This window comes from Rhineura floridana, chromosome 4 (genome assembly GCF_030035675.1).
Source record: "Rhineura floridana isolate rRhiFlo1 chromosome 4, rRhiFlo1.hap2, whole genome shotgun sequence".
NCBI classification, from domain to species: Eukaryota; Metazoa; Chordata; class Lepidosauria; order Squamata; family Rhineuridae; genus Rhineura; species Rhineura floridana.
Window position 1 is genome coordinate 144,447,257 of NC_084483.1, and position 18,034 is coordinate 144,465,290.

Here is an 18,034-nt window from a genome sequence, read left to right on the forward strand (position 1 = left end):
TTTAATAAATAATAATAGTAATAAAATAACATTTATCTCCCTCTTTCTGCAAAGCACCTGCCTTCTCGTTTAGTTTGTCCCACAACTACGTTCCTCAGTTCACCAAAAGCCGCATTTTTAGTTTCACCAGTAGCTGAGCCTGTTTAGTGCCCTCCTCCTTGGGTATTGCTACATTCCCACAGCCGATTTCATCAATCCCATTATTGGATCTTAGACCACATTCACACTGTACATTTATTCCACTTTAAACAGTCATGGTTTCCCCTAAAGAATCCTGAGAAGTGTACAGTAATAACTCGCATTAACGTACTCAATGGGACCAGAGCGAGTACGTAAACCGAAAATGTCCTTAAAGTGAAGCACTACCTTTTAAAACTTTTTTTACCTCTCCTTCATGCGGAGCCTCAAAGCCCCACGCTAAAGCCTCTGCTGCTGCGCTGCCGCGCCTCTCAGCTGATCGCGATCGCACCTCCCAGCTGATTTGCGGTGGCGTGGTTGTGTCTATTTTCACCCCCACGCGCTAAAGCCTCTGCTGCCGCACTGCATTTCTGGAGAAATACAGGCATATGGAGCATGTACGTTATAGCGAGGTGACGTTAAGTGAAGCGACATTAATCAGGGTATGCCTGTAGTTTGTGATGGGTGCTGAGAATTGTTAGGAAAGCCATATTCCTCTTAGTCTTGCAGTTCCCAGAATTCTCTGGGAAGGACTGACTATTAAACCACTTGGAGAATCTCTGAGGAGAACAGGGATCTCCTAGCAACTCTCAGCACCCTTCACAAACTACAATTCCCAGAATTCTTTGGGGGAAACTATGACTGTGGTATAAATGTACAGTGTGAATGTGGCCTTAAGCTGCCTTTCACATACCGAGAGAAGGGAGAGGTTGTCCAATCATTGTGAATGTAACAAGACCTGGATTTCAGTTTTAAAGGTTACTACAAATATGTAGGAGAAAATCTGAGTTCAAGCAAGCAGCAAGTATCAAAGCAGAAATGGTATGTAAAGTATACAACAATGCAGAAGTCTTGGTTTTCATATTTAAAAGCCATGTATGTACCCTTCCAGGAAGAACAACTGCTTTAACGACTCTTGATATTCCAAGGTCATACAAACACAGAACACTTCCTTCTGTTTCTTCCAAGCCAATTAGTAGTCCACTTCTTTTCTGCCAGGAAAACTCTTTCACTGCAAGAATAGTGGGAGGCTGTTCAGTCACTCCATTAAAACGATATGCAGACAGCCGTTCTCCGGTGACTGGGTTTACTACCTCAAGTTGAGGCCCACATGCCAAACAAGCCAGCCCACTTCGTCCTAGAAGAAAACAAGAAATATACATAAGTACCAGGAAAAATGTTGAGGGATTAGTCCAAACCTGGGATCTGTAAAGAACAGGTGAAGAGCAGCTGTATCATTCCTCAACCAAGGATCTGTTTATTCACTCAGAACATAAGAAGAGCCTGTTGGATCAGGCTAGTGACCCATCTAGTCCGACATCCTGTTCTCACAGTGGCCAACTAGATGTCTCTGGGAAGCTCATAAGCAGGACCTGGGTGCAGCAGCATTCTCCCCTCCTGTGGTTTCCAGCAACTGATATTCAGAAGCATACTGCCTCTGACCTTGGAGGCAGTGCATAGTCGTCATGGCTAGCAGCCACTGGTAGCCTTATTCTCCATAAATGTGTCTAATCCTCTTTTAAAGTTATCAGAATTGGTCGCCATCACTGCCTCTTGTGGGAGCAAATAGATTAACTATGTGCTGTGTGAAGAAGTACTTTATTTTGTCTCTCCTGAATTTTCCATCATCCAGCTTCCTTGGATGTCCACCAGTTCCAATGTTATGGGAGAGTGAGAAAAACTTCTCTGTACACTTTCTCCATATCATGCATGTTATACACTTCTATCATGCTAACTCTTACTTAGGGGTGTGAAGGCCCAGGAAAAAAAAAAGGAAAAATTAAGGAAACAGTTTTTTCCTGGAATTTTTTTTAAAGGGAAAAAACAGGGGGGGGGTTCCCCCAATTTTCCTGTTTTTGTTCTGGGCCTTCACATCTGTACTCTTAATTGCCTTTTTAAAGTCCCAAATGCAACCTTTCCTCACAGGGGAGTAGCTCCATCCCCTTGATCATTTTGGTTACCCTTTTTTGAACCTTTTCCAACTCTACAATACAGTAGGGCCCCACTTTTCGGCATTCCGCTAATACGGTGGTGCCAGCAGGGTGATCAGCTGGAGCACGGCGGCTGGAGCTTCCCGCGCTCCAGCTGATTGCACACTCCAGCTGCAACACATGGAGCTTGCGCGCTCCAGCTTTGCTGTCAGATGGAGTCCGGCAGCTGGAATACAGTAGGGCCCCACTTTCCTGCGGTTTTCACTTTTCGGTGGGGGCCTGGAACGTAACCTAACGTATAAGTGGGGCCCTACTGTACCCTTATTGAGGTAAGGTGACTAGAACTATACATGGTATTCAAAGCGCAGTTGCACCACAGATTTCTATAACAGCATTATGATACCAACAGTTTTATTTTCAATTCCTTTCATAATTATCTCTATCATGAAATTTTACTTTCCAATATGCATCACTTTACAGTTGTTTACACTGAATTGCATTTGATATTTTACTGCCCATTCATTCAGTTCAGAGAGGTCCTCTTGGAGCTCTTCTCAATCCTTTTTTGTCTTAAACACCCTGCACAATTTAATATCAGCAGCAAACTTGGCCACCTCACTGCTCAACCCTAACTGTAGATCATTTATGAACAAGTTAAAAAGCACATGTCCCAATACCAATCCTTGAGGGACTCTACTTTCTATATCCCTCCATCAGGAGAACTGTCGATTTATTCATACTCTATTTCCTGTTACTTAATCACCAGTTCCTGATCATAATAGGATCTTGCCTCTTATTCCATGACTGCTGAGCTTACTCAGTAACCTTTCGTGAGGAACTCTGTCGAAAGCTTTTTGAAAGTCTGAATACACTACATCAACTATGGGTCATCACTATCTATATGCTTGTTGACACTCTCAAAGAATTCTAATAGGTTAGTGAGACAGACTTGCCTTTGCAGACGCTTCAGCAAGGCTTGTTCTTCTATATGCTTGGTTATTTTATCTTTAATACTTTCCACCAATTTTCCCAGGAAAATATTAAACCAGCCTATAATTTCCAGGAACCCCCAGATCCCCTTTTAAAAAATTGGTTTAACATTGGATACTTTCCAGTGAGGTATGAAGATGATCTTCAGGACACATTGCATATTTTTGTTAGATCACATCTCACATTTGAGTTGAGAACTCTTTATTGGATGCAATCTGGCCATAGCAATTTGTCAGGGTTTTTTAGTCTATTAGGCCTAGGAGTTTCTCTCTCGTTGCTACTGTTTGCCTCAATTCCTCAGACTTCCTTCCTGTCAAAGTTAGTTTAGACACAGGGATTTACTCTGTATCTGCCTCTGTGAAGACAGATGCAAAGAATTAATTCATTCTCTGCAATCTCCTGATTCTCCTTTAGCACACTTTTGACTCCCTTGTTATCCAGGGGTCCAACCTCCTCCCTAACCATCTCTTGCTACCAACGTACCAAAAAATTCAACGTGCTTCACAAGTTCTTCTTTAGCATCCCTTGTTTTTCTCTTGCATTTCTTTTGCCAATGTTTGTGCTCCTGTTTGTTCTCTCTCTTTTTTTTTTTTGAAGGACGCATTCTTACCTCTAACGGATTTTTTGACTCTGCTTGTTAACCATGCCGGCATCCTCTTGGCCCTGGTGATACCTTTCCTGATATGTGGTAAACATTCCAGTTGAGCTTCTAATATTGTGCTTTTAAACAACTCCCAAGCATTTTGGAGAGATCTGACTCTCTTGGCTATGCCTTTCAACTTCCTTTTTACCAATCCCCTCATTTTGGGGAAAGTTTTGAAGCTCCTACTTTTCCAATTAATTTATTGAGCACTCTCAGTAAATTTATTAAACATACTCAAAAGTAATGTATACATTTGCAGACTTTATCAGCCTATTCATACAACATTTTGATTAGAGGGCTTTTCAAGAGTTTTGATTGTTCATTAAAAAAACAAATCCCGTAATAATCACCAGAAACTGTTATATTGGCATACATGTTACTACCCTGCAAGAGCACTTCCAAAGAGTTGGGACACTGCACAGAAATGTATGAAACCTTTTCACTATGCAAATCTACCTAAATACACACAGCATCACACATAAGCACAGTGCTTCACAGGAAACCACTGTACGAGCCCTGAAGTTATCTACAGCTTGAAACCCAAGACGACAATGGAACTAAGATAAGAAAGGGGCTGAATTACAAGCAAAAGCTTAGAAACAAATACCTATTGCCTGGAGATGGGAAACTCAGCTCCAGAGTTATATTGGCTCAGCTATATGGGTAACATGATGCATCTGAGTTTAATGTATCCAAAGCAACATTAAAAAGAAGAAGTTTGACTTCTGATCCTAGATCTACTTCAACAGATGTATTCACTTTCAGTCAGTGTATACCTCATAGAAAACCCTAATGAAAAAACCGACTTCTTAACCACTGTTTATCTGTTGTGAAGTGAAACATAAAATTTTCTGAAGAATAAAGCATTTTATACTAGCTGTTAGTGATGACAGACCATCAGATGTTGACAGGGCTTAATATGTATAATGGAGGCTCCATCAAAAAAGAAAATTTCACCACTGATTAATGTAATCAGAATCATAAAGCAAAATAAACATAGGAAAGCGATCTGTACTGTCAGGATTTCACTTAATGTTGCTTTAAAAAACAAATCAGACCAACAACATATATATTGAGAAAGGTTTACCAAAGAAGAGCTTCACATTTTTGTTGTGTCTATTTGTAGAATACCCAAATCACAATCCCAATCTGGATGCCCAAAAGGTTGTACAGAATGGAACAATTGTTAAGAATACAGTAGGGCCCCACTCATATGGCAGGTTAGGTCCAGACCCCCACTGGAAAGCAAAAACCGCCGAAAAGCATATCAGCTGTAGCGCAGGGGTCTGGAACCTAACCTGCTGATCGCACCAGAGGAGGAGAAGATCAGATCTTCCCCTCCTTGGGCGCTATCAGCTCCAGCGGTAGTCTGATCACGCCAGAATAGGAGAAGATCAGCTGTAGCATGCTACAGCTGATCTTCCCCTCCTCCGGTGTGATCAGCTGGAGTGCTGGAATCTGACCGCCCCCGAGGAGGAGGAGAAGATCAGCTGTAGCATGCTACAGCTGATCTTCCCCTCCTCTGGCACAATAGCTCCAGCAGGGGAGTCTGATCACACCAGAAGAGATCAGCTCTTCCCCTCCTCTGGCACAATCAGATGGAGTGCAGGGAGCTCTAGCCCCCCCTCCAGCTGATCGCCCCACTGGCACCGCATTAGTGGAACACCGAAAAGCGTGGCCCTACTGTAATGCAGTTAACAGAGAAACCAAGCATTGAGAGACTCCAATTGTCATTTTAAAATTCAGAACTGTAGAATTCAGTCATTACCGGCAAATACCTTTAATGCAGAAAGTGTAACTAGGGGCAAAAGTCACAAAGAAAAGAACCAACTAGCACTCTCTAGTGGAAGAGAATTCCAATGGAATATCACTACAACTGAGTAAATCCAACTGTATCTTTTTTTTAAACACATCTCACAACATTATGAAGGTGGAACCACGGCTGTGGAGTCGGAGCTGGAGTCGGGAGCAATTTTGGTGGAGTCTGAAGCAATTTGGGGAGGGGGAGGAGTCGGAGAAATGTACCGACTCCAACTTCCAAATAAATTTTGATTGACAAGAAGTAATTTTGGGTGGAGTCAGAGTCGGACAGTAGAAAAATAGAGGAGTCGGACAGTAGAAAAATAAAGAAGAGAGTTGAAGGTTTGGTGTACCGACTCCACAGCCCTGGGTGGAACACACAGCAAAACCATCCCCATTAACTTGCAGGGCATATGGAAGGAAGCACTCCCGTAGCTGTATAGGATCCAGGCCATTAACAACATTTATATTAAGAATAGCATCCAGAGCTGAGCTAGAAGCTAAACCAATGCTAATAATCCAGAATAGGAACGATCTGTTCTCTTCCTCACATGAATCTATACTGTAGGTGCTGTATTCTGTACTAGCTGAAGCTTCCAGTGTTCGAGAACAGGCCAACACTGAGCATTTTATCTTTACTGTTGCATCTTTTGTTTTTAAAGTTGTTTTGTTTTGGTGTATTTTAAGGTCTGTTTTTATGTTTTGATGTGTTGTTAGCCCTTCTGTTTTGCGCCCTGGGCTCCTGCTGGAAGGAAGGAAGGGATATAAATAAAATAACAAATAAATAAATAAATAATAAATCTATGATAGAAGAGGGGGCATCCAGTTGGCTCATCCACCAAAAGTTAAAAAGGTACCATTAGCCATTGCTACCACCTAGGAATCTAGCAGCAGAACAGAATCAAGTTGCTTTTCCAACATGTGTACCTATTCTTTCATGGGGATTATGACCCTGTTGAAATTAGGTAATACCTCCCTTCCCAGATTTGACAACCATCAGCACTTCCATCTTGACAAAATTTAGCTTCAGTGTTTATGAAGATGCAACTCCTGCAGCATTAACCTCAGTTGCTTCATTTGGACCCACACAGATGACCAACTGACCACTGTCTTAATTGCGGATTCAGGTACTGTAAATTGCTCCCTAGATGGATCCACTGGTAGAATTTCCCCACTTGAGTTTGCCCTAGTTATAATATTACTAACTATGCCTTTAAATATTAGAACATACACTTAATGTTCCTGATGGGTAAGAAATGAAATCTGAGGTTTACCTCCAGTAAATTTCCCATGAAGTACAGAGTCTATCGTTATCTCATCTTCCCCAAGTGCTTGTACAGTCACTTCTGGAAATTGCAGCAGGCTGCTGGTTACGTGAGCTGTTAGGTTTCGCATGCTTCACTGTAGAGACACAACAGGACGTTTATTCAGCAAGCAGTCAGTACCATTAAGTTATTACAACTACTACAATACCCATGAGCTAAGGCTGTTGGACCATGCACTAAGGAAACCCACATTCTGCAATCAAAATAAACACATATTTGCTTATTCTGCAAAACATCACTTTTCAATTATCCATATTAGAAAAATATCTGGATTTTCTAGCAAAGCCAGGAAAAGGTTTAGGCTATTAACCTTGGGCAATACACAACATTACTCATACACAGAGCAGACCCACTGAAACAAAGTGAATTACGTGATTTGACTCCATTAATTTCAATGGGTCTACTCTCAATATGACTGAACATTGGATACTGCCCCGCAACTTTAGAAAAAAATTGATCGGTAGGGGAAAGGGTCAGGAACAATGAATCTACACTGGGCTCTAAAGTGTATCTTATCTTCCTCCCTCTGTTCCAAGATATAAAGCACATTTTTCACAAATTTTGAACTTTCTTCAGTTGCTAAGAGTTAAAAGTTTACTCCTTATCATTACTAGTACTAACTTTTCATTAAAAGAAAAGCCAACAGTTTCAGGATGCCATAGCCTATGCCAAACACTGAATGTTTAAGACATGGGAACTTATTCATGCAGTGCACCAAACTTACCACCCAATATTGACCAGGAGAATGAGGGGAAAGGGGAAAGAGGAAGCATGCCAATTCAGATGTGTTCTCTTATTTTTATAACCATTTTTTAATTATTCTTGCTTTTTCAAAGTTACTGCAGAAAACAAGTGGGAGGGAGGGAGAAGAGATGGGAGAAAAAAGATTGATGGACTCTTGCTATGAATGCTTTTCACCGTGTTAAAACGTGCACATTATATGAAAATAGATATGTAAATTACAAAGCAATTATTTCTATATTCATTGAAGTATAATTGTGGCTGTCCTGACAGTGGCCACATTGCTGCTGTGTTTTCTAAAGTGTCATTTGTTAACTGTGTAAGTTGTTTTTTGTTAGAAGATGTTATCCTATGTCTACATCCTGAGTAAGAGGAGCTACAATTTTAATCTGCTTCCTACCATGAATTTCAGAGACCAATAGAATGCATAACTCATTTGACATGGAAAGAAGTGGTCTCTTTTGTTAACTGGCCTTTGACACCTGAGACATATTTTTAGGACCCACTCTATGTTGTGATTCTGGTTGTTTTTAACACTGTATTTGAAGGTTGTTGTAACCCACCCTGGGAACTCTGGGTGAAGGGCAAGCAGTAAATGCTAACAACAATAATAATGGTAACTACTGACTTTATCTGTGCTCCTCTGTTACCAAGTCTGAGGATTCCAAGCTGTCAAACAAAATGTTTACTACAAACGTAAATAAGCTGGAGTGTTGTTTCAACAGTTGCAGACACATGGCCGTTTTTGATATAAAAATGTATTTATGAAATAAAATGCTGCATTGCAAAAAGAAGTAAGTGGCATTACACTGCCACTGAGAAGCTTGTAAAGAACTTAATATGCTCACACAAGTTCATACAACCCAGGTCACAAAATAATAGGGTACTAAATTGTCCTTCTCTGGTGCCAGAGTGAGGGAAAAGGTCAAAATTAAGTTTATGCTGCACTGTAAAATCAAGATAACTAGGTTACAGTGCTAACCCAATTGATTTGCAAGTAAACCTAAATGAATTCACTGGGAATTACTTCTGAGTAGGCATGGTTAGGATTGCAGTAACAGATGGTTTGGTGCTGGGCCATTCGCAAAATTCATTAACATTAATTAACACTGTCTTTAAGATGCCACAAGATTCTTTGTTGGTTTTGCTGCAAAAGACTAAGAGGGCTATCCCACTGGAAATACATTAACTTTTAAGGTGCTTTGTTTTTTAAAGATGTTTTTAGTGTTTTATCATTTGTTTGCAGTTCTGGGCTCCTTTTGGGAGGAAGGGCAGGATATAAATTTAACAATTAAATAAACTTTGAAAGGGAACACACAGGGAAGATAACCAATTTGTAAATACCTGCTGATGGCTCAGATATGCATGTTGATCACGAGCTGAGAGATACATTTAAAATTATGTATATTCCCACATCAGCAGATGGCAAAATAAACCAAGCGCAGCATAAGGGAAAATACCATATGGAAGTATGAATGACTGTTGGAATGAAGGCACATTCATTCACACATTCCTACTAGTAGTACAGGGTCTATCACAGAACTAGTCTGACTGCTGCCTTGCCACAGTAGTAGGGGAAGGCAATGATCTTGATTATGGCTGCTGGCTGCCTGCTACCACTGATAGCTGGAGAAAAATCATTAACAGCATTTTTAAATAGCATATATAAAATATCACAGCAGCACAACAACCTAGAATGAATACAAAGAGAAAAAAGCACAATCCAAAAGGTAGGGGTGGGTGGGATTACAGAGTTTAGGAAATTATTACACAAGGAAACAATACAGGAAGAAGTCATTCTAGATAGTGTCACATGTCCTCTGCAGGAGCAGGTATGTAGCTTGGGGGTACTCCTGGAAAGTGGAAACAACTTCATCATTGGAGACTCAAGTGTACTTTGTGACTAGGAGTGCCTTCCACTAGCTTTGTCTGGATCGCAAGGTATGGCTGTTCCTTCACAGGGATAGCCTGACTGACCAGGGTAGTCCATGGGTAGTATTCAACCAATTCCTACTGACAGAAGTCCGACTGAAATTAATGAACCTAAGTTAGCCATGGGCTCCTACTGGGAGGGAGGGATATAAATTTAATAAATAAATATCTTCAATGGGTCTACTCTGAGTAGGACTAGCACTGAACACCACGTGTTGATAATCTCAAGACTTAATTACCATAATAGGGTCTATATGAGGCTGCTCTTGGGACAGGTCTGGAAGCTTTGGCTGGTGGAGAATATGGCAGCTAGACTGCCGATGGGACCATATAACTGATAACAAATGACACTATTGTTAAAATATCTGCACTGTCTCCCCATCTGCTATCAAGCATGGTTTAATGTTACTGCATTAATTTACAAATCCTTGAACACCTTAGGACCAGGGTACCTTAGGGAATGCCTGAACCCTTATATCTCAGTTTGATCACTAACATCATCTGAAGGAGCATCATTTGTTGTCCCCCATGTTGGTGAGGCTCATCTGATGTCTACATAAAACCAGGCTTTCAATGTTATCGGCCCAGTCTTGTAGAATACTCTGCCAACAGATTCAGCAAGCATCTTCCGTATTACTTCTTAAGCATTTGCTGAAAACTTTTCTATGCCACCAGGTTTATGCAGACAATTAAAGAAAAATATTTCTGCTACAGTTAGCATTCTGCAATGTTGGTTAAATGTGGTTTATTGTATTTGTTGTACACTGCTCTGATTTTTGTATGAAATTGTGGTACATTAGTAATTTTAATAAAATAAATCCCAATTTCCACTTTTAGGAACACATAGCCCATTCCTCTACTCTCTCTGAAGTATTAGCACACTCATATACACATACAATTCCTAGGGAAAGTAGTGGATGGTTCTTTTACTTTCAATAAGGCATGTCAATGTGGCTCAGGCATGCAAAACGTGCAACATCTTTACATTAAACACTTGCAAGTCCAGGAATAGATGTGGTTAGGAGGTAAGTTTTCTTGCACCTCGAACATTATGGCCAATTAAATCCTGAGTGTGAACACTAATGCCATCCACCAAAAATATAGAAGCATTTCCTTTATGGGCAGTGAAGAGACTTATCACATATACAATGATAAGAGTATGTATACATATATAAGTATATAGAGAGAACATGAACTTGACACAGACTGCAAGTTCAATATTCTTTTTAAACCCAATTTAAGATTAAGCCTTGTTAGGTCTACAATAAAATCATTTACACATGCCAAATTGTGCAAGTGTTTAGGCACAGGTGCATAGCAGAGTCTGAAGTGCTCTGGGGCAAACAAACAAACTGTGAATAGTCCCACTGAGCTCACTGACTGCTGGTTTTATAGAATGTCCTCAACTGGCATATGCTTTTACCACATTAAGCTCCGGGGTCTATGTCCTTAATTCTCCACCATCATAGTCAAGGAGGCCATTGTTTTCAGTTTTACTGACTGCAAAAATAACAACCTGCATAGCCCAATCACTTCTCCTTCCTCCAAAAATCAAGATACATTTCTTCTAGGCCTCTTTCTTCTTGTTAACATTAGAGTATTTGTAGAGGCAATATGCCATTTAGCTTTAAAAATTAAGGGCTGTACAGCTAAATGCAAATGGAAATATTAGATCCTATTCAATGTGTCATAAATAACATGTCTATAAATAAACTGGTTTGCAATTTCATAAAAAAGTAGCCTGGCTAGCAAAGCCATAAAACTTTTTTTTAAAAAAAACACACATGCACACAAGTTACTGTATAACTGTTTTTAAAAGGCTACCAATCAGGGGAGAACATTAAAGCCCAAGGCCTGCCATGTACCATGCTGTTTAGGGAATAGTTGAGCAACTTTCGACAACTAAAGGACCATATGTTTAATTTAAAAATGTACCAGCATATCCAGAAACTAATTCAAGAAACAATTCTGAAAGAAAGCTGCTGATTGCAAGGACAATAGCAAAGATTACATTACTTCAGACACACTATTTGTTTTGGATCTGTTTTCCATAGGACAAAACACATCAGTAAAAGCATCAAACACTGCAAAAGGGACAAGAATCGGAAGTAATTTTCAGTTTACAGGTTTTACACACAATGAAGGAAAGATGGCAAAGTTCTAACACTGATTCCAGTTCCTGAATATTTGCAATTTCAATGCTTTCCTTAACAGAAAAGCACAAAAAGATACTCTCAAAAACAATTGGTTCACACTGTCTACATCTGTGCTGACTAATCAAATACATTATCATCTAGATGGGCAGCTCTCCTCAGCACATTAGACACACATTTAGATCGGGGAGGAAAATGTTACCAAGGCTACAATTTTACGCATTCTTATTTGACAGTAAGGCCCACTGAACTTTGCTGGATTTCATCCTCAGTATAGGATTGGGCTGTAAATTGACATTTGATCAGCAACTTAGTTACTCAGGAACCTTAAATGACCAGCATCTGCAGGATTCACAGGGAATGTACATCAGATATGGATCTACTCCTCTCTTACCCTGCTTTGACCTTATGGAAGCAAGAAAGAATCCCCCCACCCCAAAATCTCAGTATTACAAGTCAATCTAGAAGTGAACAAATGCTCAACATTAAAGAGTAGAAACTTTATCCAGAAGGCCATCACCTACCACAGATTCACAGATCACTAATTTGTGGCTCACATACATTTCTGACTTCAAATTGATTTGAAAGAGTCAATTTATTATTTTTCCATTTTTATTTAAGGCATTTATACTTCACCCTTTAGTTTAGGAAAAGTTGTTCACCTTTAGCAGCTAGTTGAAAAATGGAAATGGACTGCCTTCAAATTGATTCCAACTTATGGCAACCCTATGAATAGGGTTTTCATGGTAAGCAGTATTCAGAGGCGGTTTACCATTGCCTTTCTCTGAGGCTGAGAAGCAGTGACTAGCCCAAGATCACCCAGTGAGCTTCACAGATGTGTGGGGATTTGAACCCTTGTCTCCCAGGTTGTAGTCCAACACCTTAACCAGTACATCACACTGGCTCTCCAGCAGCTAGTTAGTTAATTCAAAATATAGAGCTGTAGTAGGAAGTTAAATTTGATAAATGTCCAGAAAATCATGACACCTGTGGTGACTGGGCTGGTTACTTTTTCATTCACACTGCAGTTGGACCTGTAAGACATGAGATAGCTAGCAATTAACTGGCCACCTTATTAAGATCAGTTTTCTGCTTTCCCGCAGGATATGTTTTATATCCATATTGATTCCTAGCATGCTGTGTGGTAGACTACTGCAATGTCTTGTATAAGGAACTGCCTCTAAAAATGATCCAGAAACTATTTTTTTTACTAACACTGGTTTTAACCCATAAAGCCCTAAACAGCTTCAGACTGGCTTAGGAAATATGTCACCACCTCCTGCATAAGTCTCCCTGAACTTAAATCCTTTTCAGGCCCTGTTCCAGGTGCCCCCATCAAGTGAAGTGGAGTAGATAGCTACCAGGTAGATGGCCTTTTTGGAAATGGCACCTCTGCTACTGAATAGCCTCCTCAAAGTGTCATGCCTGGCACCTTCGTTATAGTCTTTTTGTTTGTTACATTTATACCCGCCTTTCTTTTATCCTGGAACCAAAGGCGGCATACATGTGGTTCCCAAGTGGTCTCCCATCCAGGCACTGACCAGACCCAGACCTGCTTAGCTTCAGCAAGGTGGTGGCCTCATATGCTTTCAGACCATAGCATGGGACCAGGCTTTTTTATTTCTTTTTTTCATCTAGGTTTCTTAAGTGCATTTTAAAACTAACTTCAGGTTCCTTTGGGTTACTATGGCTTTAATTTGAGCTGCACACTATTTATATTGGCTCCTTGAAAATATGTTTTTTGCTATCTTTTTGCCGATTTGTAATAATATTTTAATATTATAACTGTAAACCACCCATGGAATATTTATTGATAGACAGCCACATACACCTAATAAAAAAATAAAACAGAACCTACTACAAGAGTAGTAGAAACCGAAGATTACAAATTCATGACCGTCTTACAGTCTTCAAAATCACTCCACCAGATTCACCCTTCACCTCCCTCATTTCCTCCTGCAACATATAATGAACACTGCCACAAACTGAACATGAAAATTTTTAAAATTAAAAACATAAAACTGGCAAGACACTTTCTGGTCTACAGACTCAAACTCAACAGCTGCTGTGCTTCCAAAAATGCCCACTACAACATCTGAGAAATAAAAAAATTCAACTCAGGAATGGCTACCAGTATAATGCATGGGTAGAGGGAAATATAGCCATGGAGAGGAGGTGCGCTACCATAGAGGATGAAGGCAAGGCTATCTATGCCTTGTTCCTCACTCCTACTCCTCCCATGGATGGGTTCCTCATTGCTCATCTGCTGTGCCCACTGGCCTGTGTGTGCTGTTTAATGCCAGATGTACACAATAAGACCACACTCATCCATGATTTGATCATGGAAGAGGGTGCCGATTTGGTGTGCATTACCGAGACCTGGGTGGGTGAGCTTGGAGGGGTTGATCTGACCCAGCTTTGCCCATCTGGATACTTGGGTGCAACACCAGCACAGGCTGTAGGAACGGTGGGGGAGGGGTTGCTGTGGTCTGCAGAACTTCCATCTGTCACCAGGAAATCACTCTGTCTTGGAGCAGGCTGCACGTGGTGTCAGACCAAGGAGACAGTAAACTAGGATTGCTGCTAGTCCACCCTGCTGCCTGGCAACTTCTCTGACTGATTTTGCAGAGGCTGTCTTGGCTGTGGTATTGGAGGAACCCAGAATGATAGTCATGGGCAATTTCAATGTCCATGCTGAGACTGCCTCTAGTGTTCTGGCTCAGGACTTCATGGCCTCCATGATGACTATGGGACTGTCCCAAGTTGTCACCGGCCTGACTTATAGGGCAGGGCACACCCTCGACTTGGTTTTTGCTCCAGATGGAGGAAGGGGTGGTCTGGAAATAGGGGGTGGATGTCACCCCATTGTCATGGTCAGGCCACTTCCTGGTGAAGTTTAGACTTACAGCTCTGATCCTTCGCTGCAGAGATGGTGAACAGATTAAGATGGTCCACCCCCGGAGACTAAAGGAAGCCACTGGATTCCTGAATGCGCTGCAGGAGTAGATACAGTAGATGACCCTGTTGAAGCCCTTGTCATGCTGTGGAAAAATGATGCGCGTCAGGGTCTTGACATGGTTACTCCTGAGTTCCCTCTCCAGTATCGTGGAGCCTGGTTTGCACTTTGGTACACATGTGAGCTAAGGGCAATGACACAGGCTGGACGATGGCTAGAGTGCAGGTGGCGAAAGGCATGCTGTGAGGCTGACTGGGCATGAGTAAAACATCATAACCGTGCCTACTGTGTGGTGGTGAGGGCGGCAAAGAAGACCCACTTCTCTGTCTCCATCACATCCTCAAGTAGCCGTCCAATGGAGCTCTTCTGTATTGTCAGGGGTCTGTTGACATCAACTTCAGGAAATGGAGGTTTAGACACTTTGGAGGCCCACTGTGAACTGTTTGGAAGGCACTTTGAGGGTAAAGTTGCTCACCTTCTTAGTAATCTTGATGCCCCATAAACATCTAGTGTAGTCCCCAGTGAGGCGTCTAGAGCAACATCTGCTACAATTTCTTGGGATTGGTTTCAGTTGATGCAGTCTGATGATGTGGACAAGGTGCTTGTGATGATGCAGCCAGCAACATGTCCTCTCGACCCTTGCCATTCTTGGCTTATTAAAGCTTGCCGGGGGGGGGGAGGGGTTGACCAAGTCGATACAGGATGTGGTCAGTGTGTCATTATGGGAAGGAGTGAAAGAGGCGGTGACCCAACCAGCCCTGAAAAAGTCCACCATAGAGCAATTGGTTTTTAACTGCTACTATCCAGTTGAAAATACCCCTTTTTTAGGGAAGGTGATTGAGACAGTTGTGGCATGGCAATTGCAAGTACTCTTGGATGAAACAGATTATCTTGACCCATTCCAATCTGGGTTCAGGCCTGGTTATGGGACTGAATTGGCCTTGGTTGCCCTGATGGATGACCTTTAAGGACAGGCAAGTGTGACCCTGTTATTCTTACTTGATCTCTCAGTGGCATTGGCCAGGCTGTTCTTCTGAACCGACTTGGTGTTGGTACCGGAGGCACTGTTTTACAGTGGTTCCAATTCTACCTCCAGGGTTGTTTTCAGAGAATAGCACTGGGTGACTGCATTTCGGCCCCCTAGCAGTTGTGCTCTGAAGAGCCACAGGATACCATCTTGTCCCCAATACTGTTTAACATCTATATGAAAATCAGGAAATTTGGTGTGAGTTGTCAGCAGTATGCTGATGATACCCAGCTCTATTTCTCCATAACATCTGAATCAGGAGAGGGCCGTGCAAGCCCTGGACCGGTGTCTGGACTCGGTGGTGGGCTGGATGAGGTCCAGTAAACTGAATCTGAATCCTAGCAAGATGGAGGAGCTGTGGGTTGGTGGTTCCCAAGTTTGGATAATTGGTCAGTTGCCTGCTTTGGATGAGGTCGTATTCCCTCTGAAAGAGCAGGTCCATAGTCTGGGGGTGCTCCTGGATCCACCTTTGTCGCTAGAGGCCCAAGTGACCTCAGTAGCTAGGAGTGCCTTTTACCAGCTTTGACTGCTGGTGAGACAGCTGCAGCCGTTTCTGGACCAGGATAGCCTGACCACTGTTGCCCATGCACTAATACCCTCCAGGTTGGATTACTGTAATGCACTCTGTATGTGGCTGCCCTTGAGGTTAGACTGGAAGCTGCAGCTGGTGCAAAATGCAGTGGTGCGACTGCTCACTGGGGCAGATATCATCAACATGTCACTCCACTGCTGAAAGAATTGCACTGGCTGCCCATTAGTTACCGGGCTAAGTACAAGTTTCTGGTTTTGGTATACAAAGTCCTATACGGCTTGGGACCAGGATACCTGAAAGATCATCTTACTCCTTATATACCCAGTTGACCACTACACTCTGCAGGTGAAGGCCTCCTGCAGATACCATCTTATCAAGAGGTCCATTTCGCACAACATAGGAAGCAGACCTTCAGCGAACCACCTACCCTTTGGAATTCCCTCTCCTTAAATACTAGACAGGCACAATTTCTGTTATCTTTTCCGTGCTTAGTGAAGACCTTCCTCTTTCAACAAGACTTTTAAGTTGAGACCTTATCCCAGTTTTGTTGGAATTGCGTTTTAAGATATTTTTAAAGCTTTTTAAAAAGATGTTTTTAAAGATGTTTTGTCTTAATATATTTTAGTGTCTGTTTTTTATGATGTTTAGAGTGTTTTAGGAGAGCCAGTGAGCTCACTGGGTGACCTAGGGCCAGTCACTGACTCTCAGCCTCAGAGGAAGGCAGTGGTAAACCACCTCTGAATACCACTTACCATGAAAACCCTATTCATAGGGTCACCATAAGTCGGAATCAACTTGAAGGCAGTCCAGAGTGTTTTAATGTTTTTGTTTGCTGTCCTGGGCTCCTACTGGGAGGAAGGGCGGGATATATATTTAACCAATTAATAAATAATAATAATAATAATATGATCTGAAAGTCAAAAGACCAGAAAACCTAGTAATCAAATACACTAGCATAAATAGCTGACGTTCTTTTCCACTAGATTATACTTCACTAAATGAGTGCTAAGCAGATACCAAAGTACTTGTGCAAAGAGGAAAATAAGCAGGATGAGGAACAAGTTTATATAGGGAGGAAGTTCATGAAGGACAGTCATAGTGTTCAGTCCATATTAAACTGACTGAAAATTTCATCCCACTCATGAGCTAGCCAAGCAAGCACTGCAGGATGATGCGATTCTGTATGTTGTGCCCCGTACCTTAAAGAAAGCATTTGATGCAACACACAGTAAACTGTTTCAGATCAATGTTGATGAAAGTATTTGAAGTTTTTGACAAATCTTTTGATGCAAAATAAAATATTTATTTATTATTAAAAATGTACAGCAAGGATGGGGAACTTGAGGCCTTCTAGATCATGGGTTCTCAACAAGGGGGGAATTTTAGGGTTCCAGGGGGGGAATTGGGACCACTATTCAGCAAAGTGTGATGTCCTGTAGATTATGTACAATCTGTAAAATTGTAGTTTGTTTTTAATTTAATCTGTGACATTCAATAAAGTTTATTGAATGTCACAGATTAAAATCAATTCTTGAACATGCAGCATTATTTTCATTTGCAAAATTAAATTATTATTTAATGACCAGAAAGTGCTCCAAGAAATTCTGTTATAACATAAACTAAGAATTTTTTCTCTCATGAGAAACACCACCGTCACTCGCAAAACGTCAACATGCTATGAGAGACTATCTTGGGAAGGGGGGAATTATATTATGAACAATGGTGAAAGGGGGGAATGGAGCAAAAAAGGTTGAGAACCACTGTTCTAGATGTTGTTGTACTTCAACTCCCATCAGCCCTAGCCAGCATGTCCAGTGATCAGGCATG

The 18,034-nt window shown here is 41.4% G+C and overlaps 1 protein-coding gene across 6 annotated transcripts in view; it reads right to left on the reverse strand.

The window, feature by feature from the left end:
- AHCTF1 (AT-hook containing transcription factor 1) overlaps positions 1-18,034 on the reverse strand; it is an 81,549-nt gene that overhangs the window by 61,192 nt on the left and 2,323 nt on the right. For all 6 annotated transcript variants that reach the window (XM_061624651.1, XM_061624652.1, XM_061624656.1 and 3 more), the window contains exons 2-3: positions 6,816-6,942; positions 1,062-1,315 (exon numbers count right to left, since the gene is read on the reverse strand). In XM_061624651.1, coding sequence (XP_061480635.1) covers positions 1,062-1,315; positions 6,816-6,936 — 375 coding nt within the window. In that variant the 5' untranslated portion in view covers positions 6,937-6,942. The remainder of the gene's footprint in view (positions 1-1,061; positions 1,316-6,815; positions 6,943-18,034) is intronic.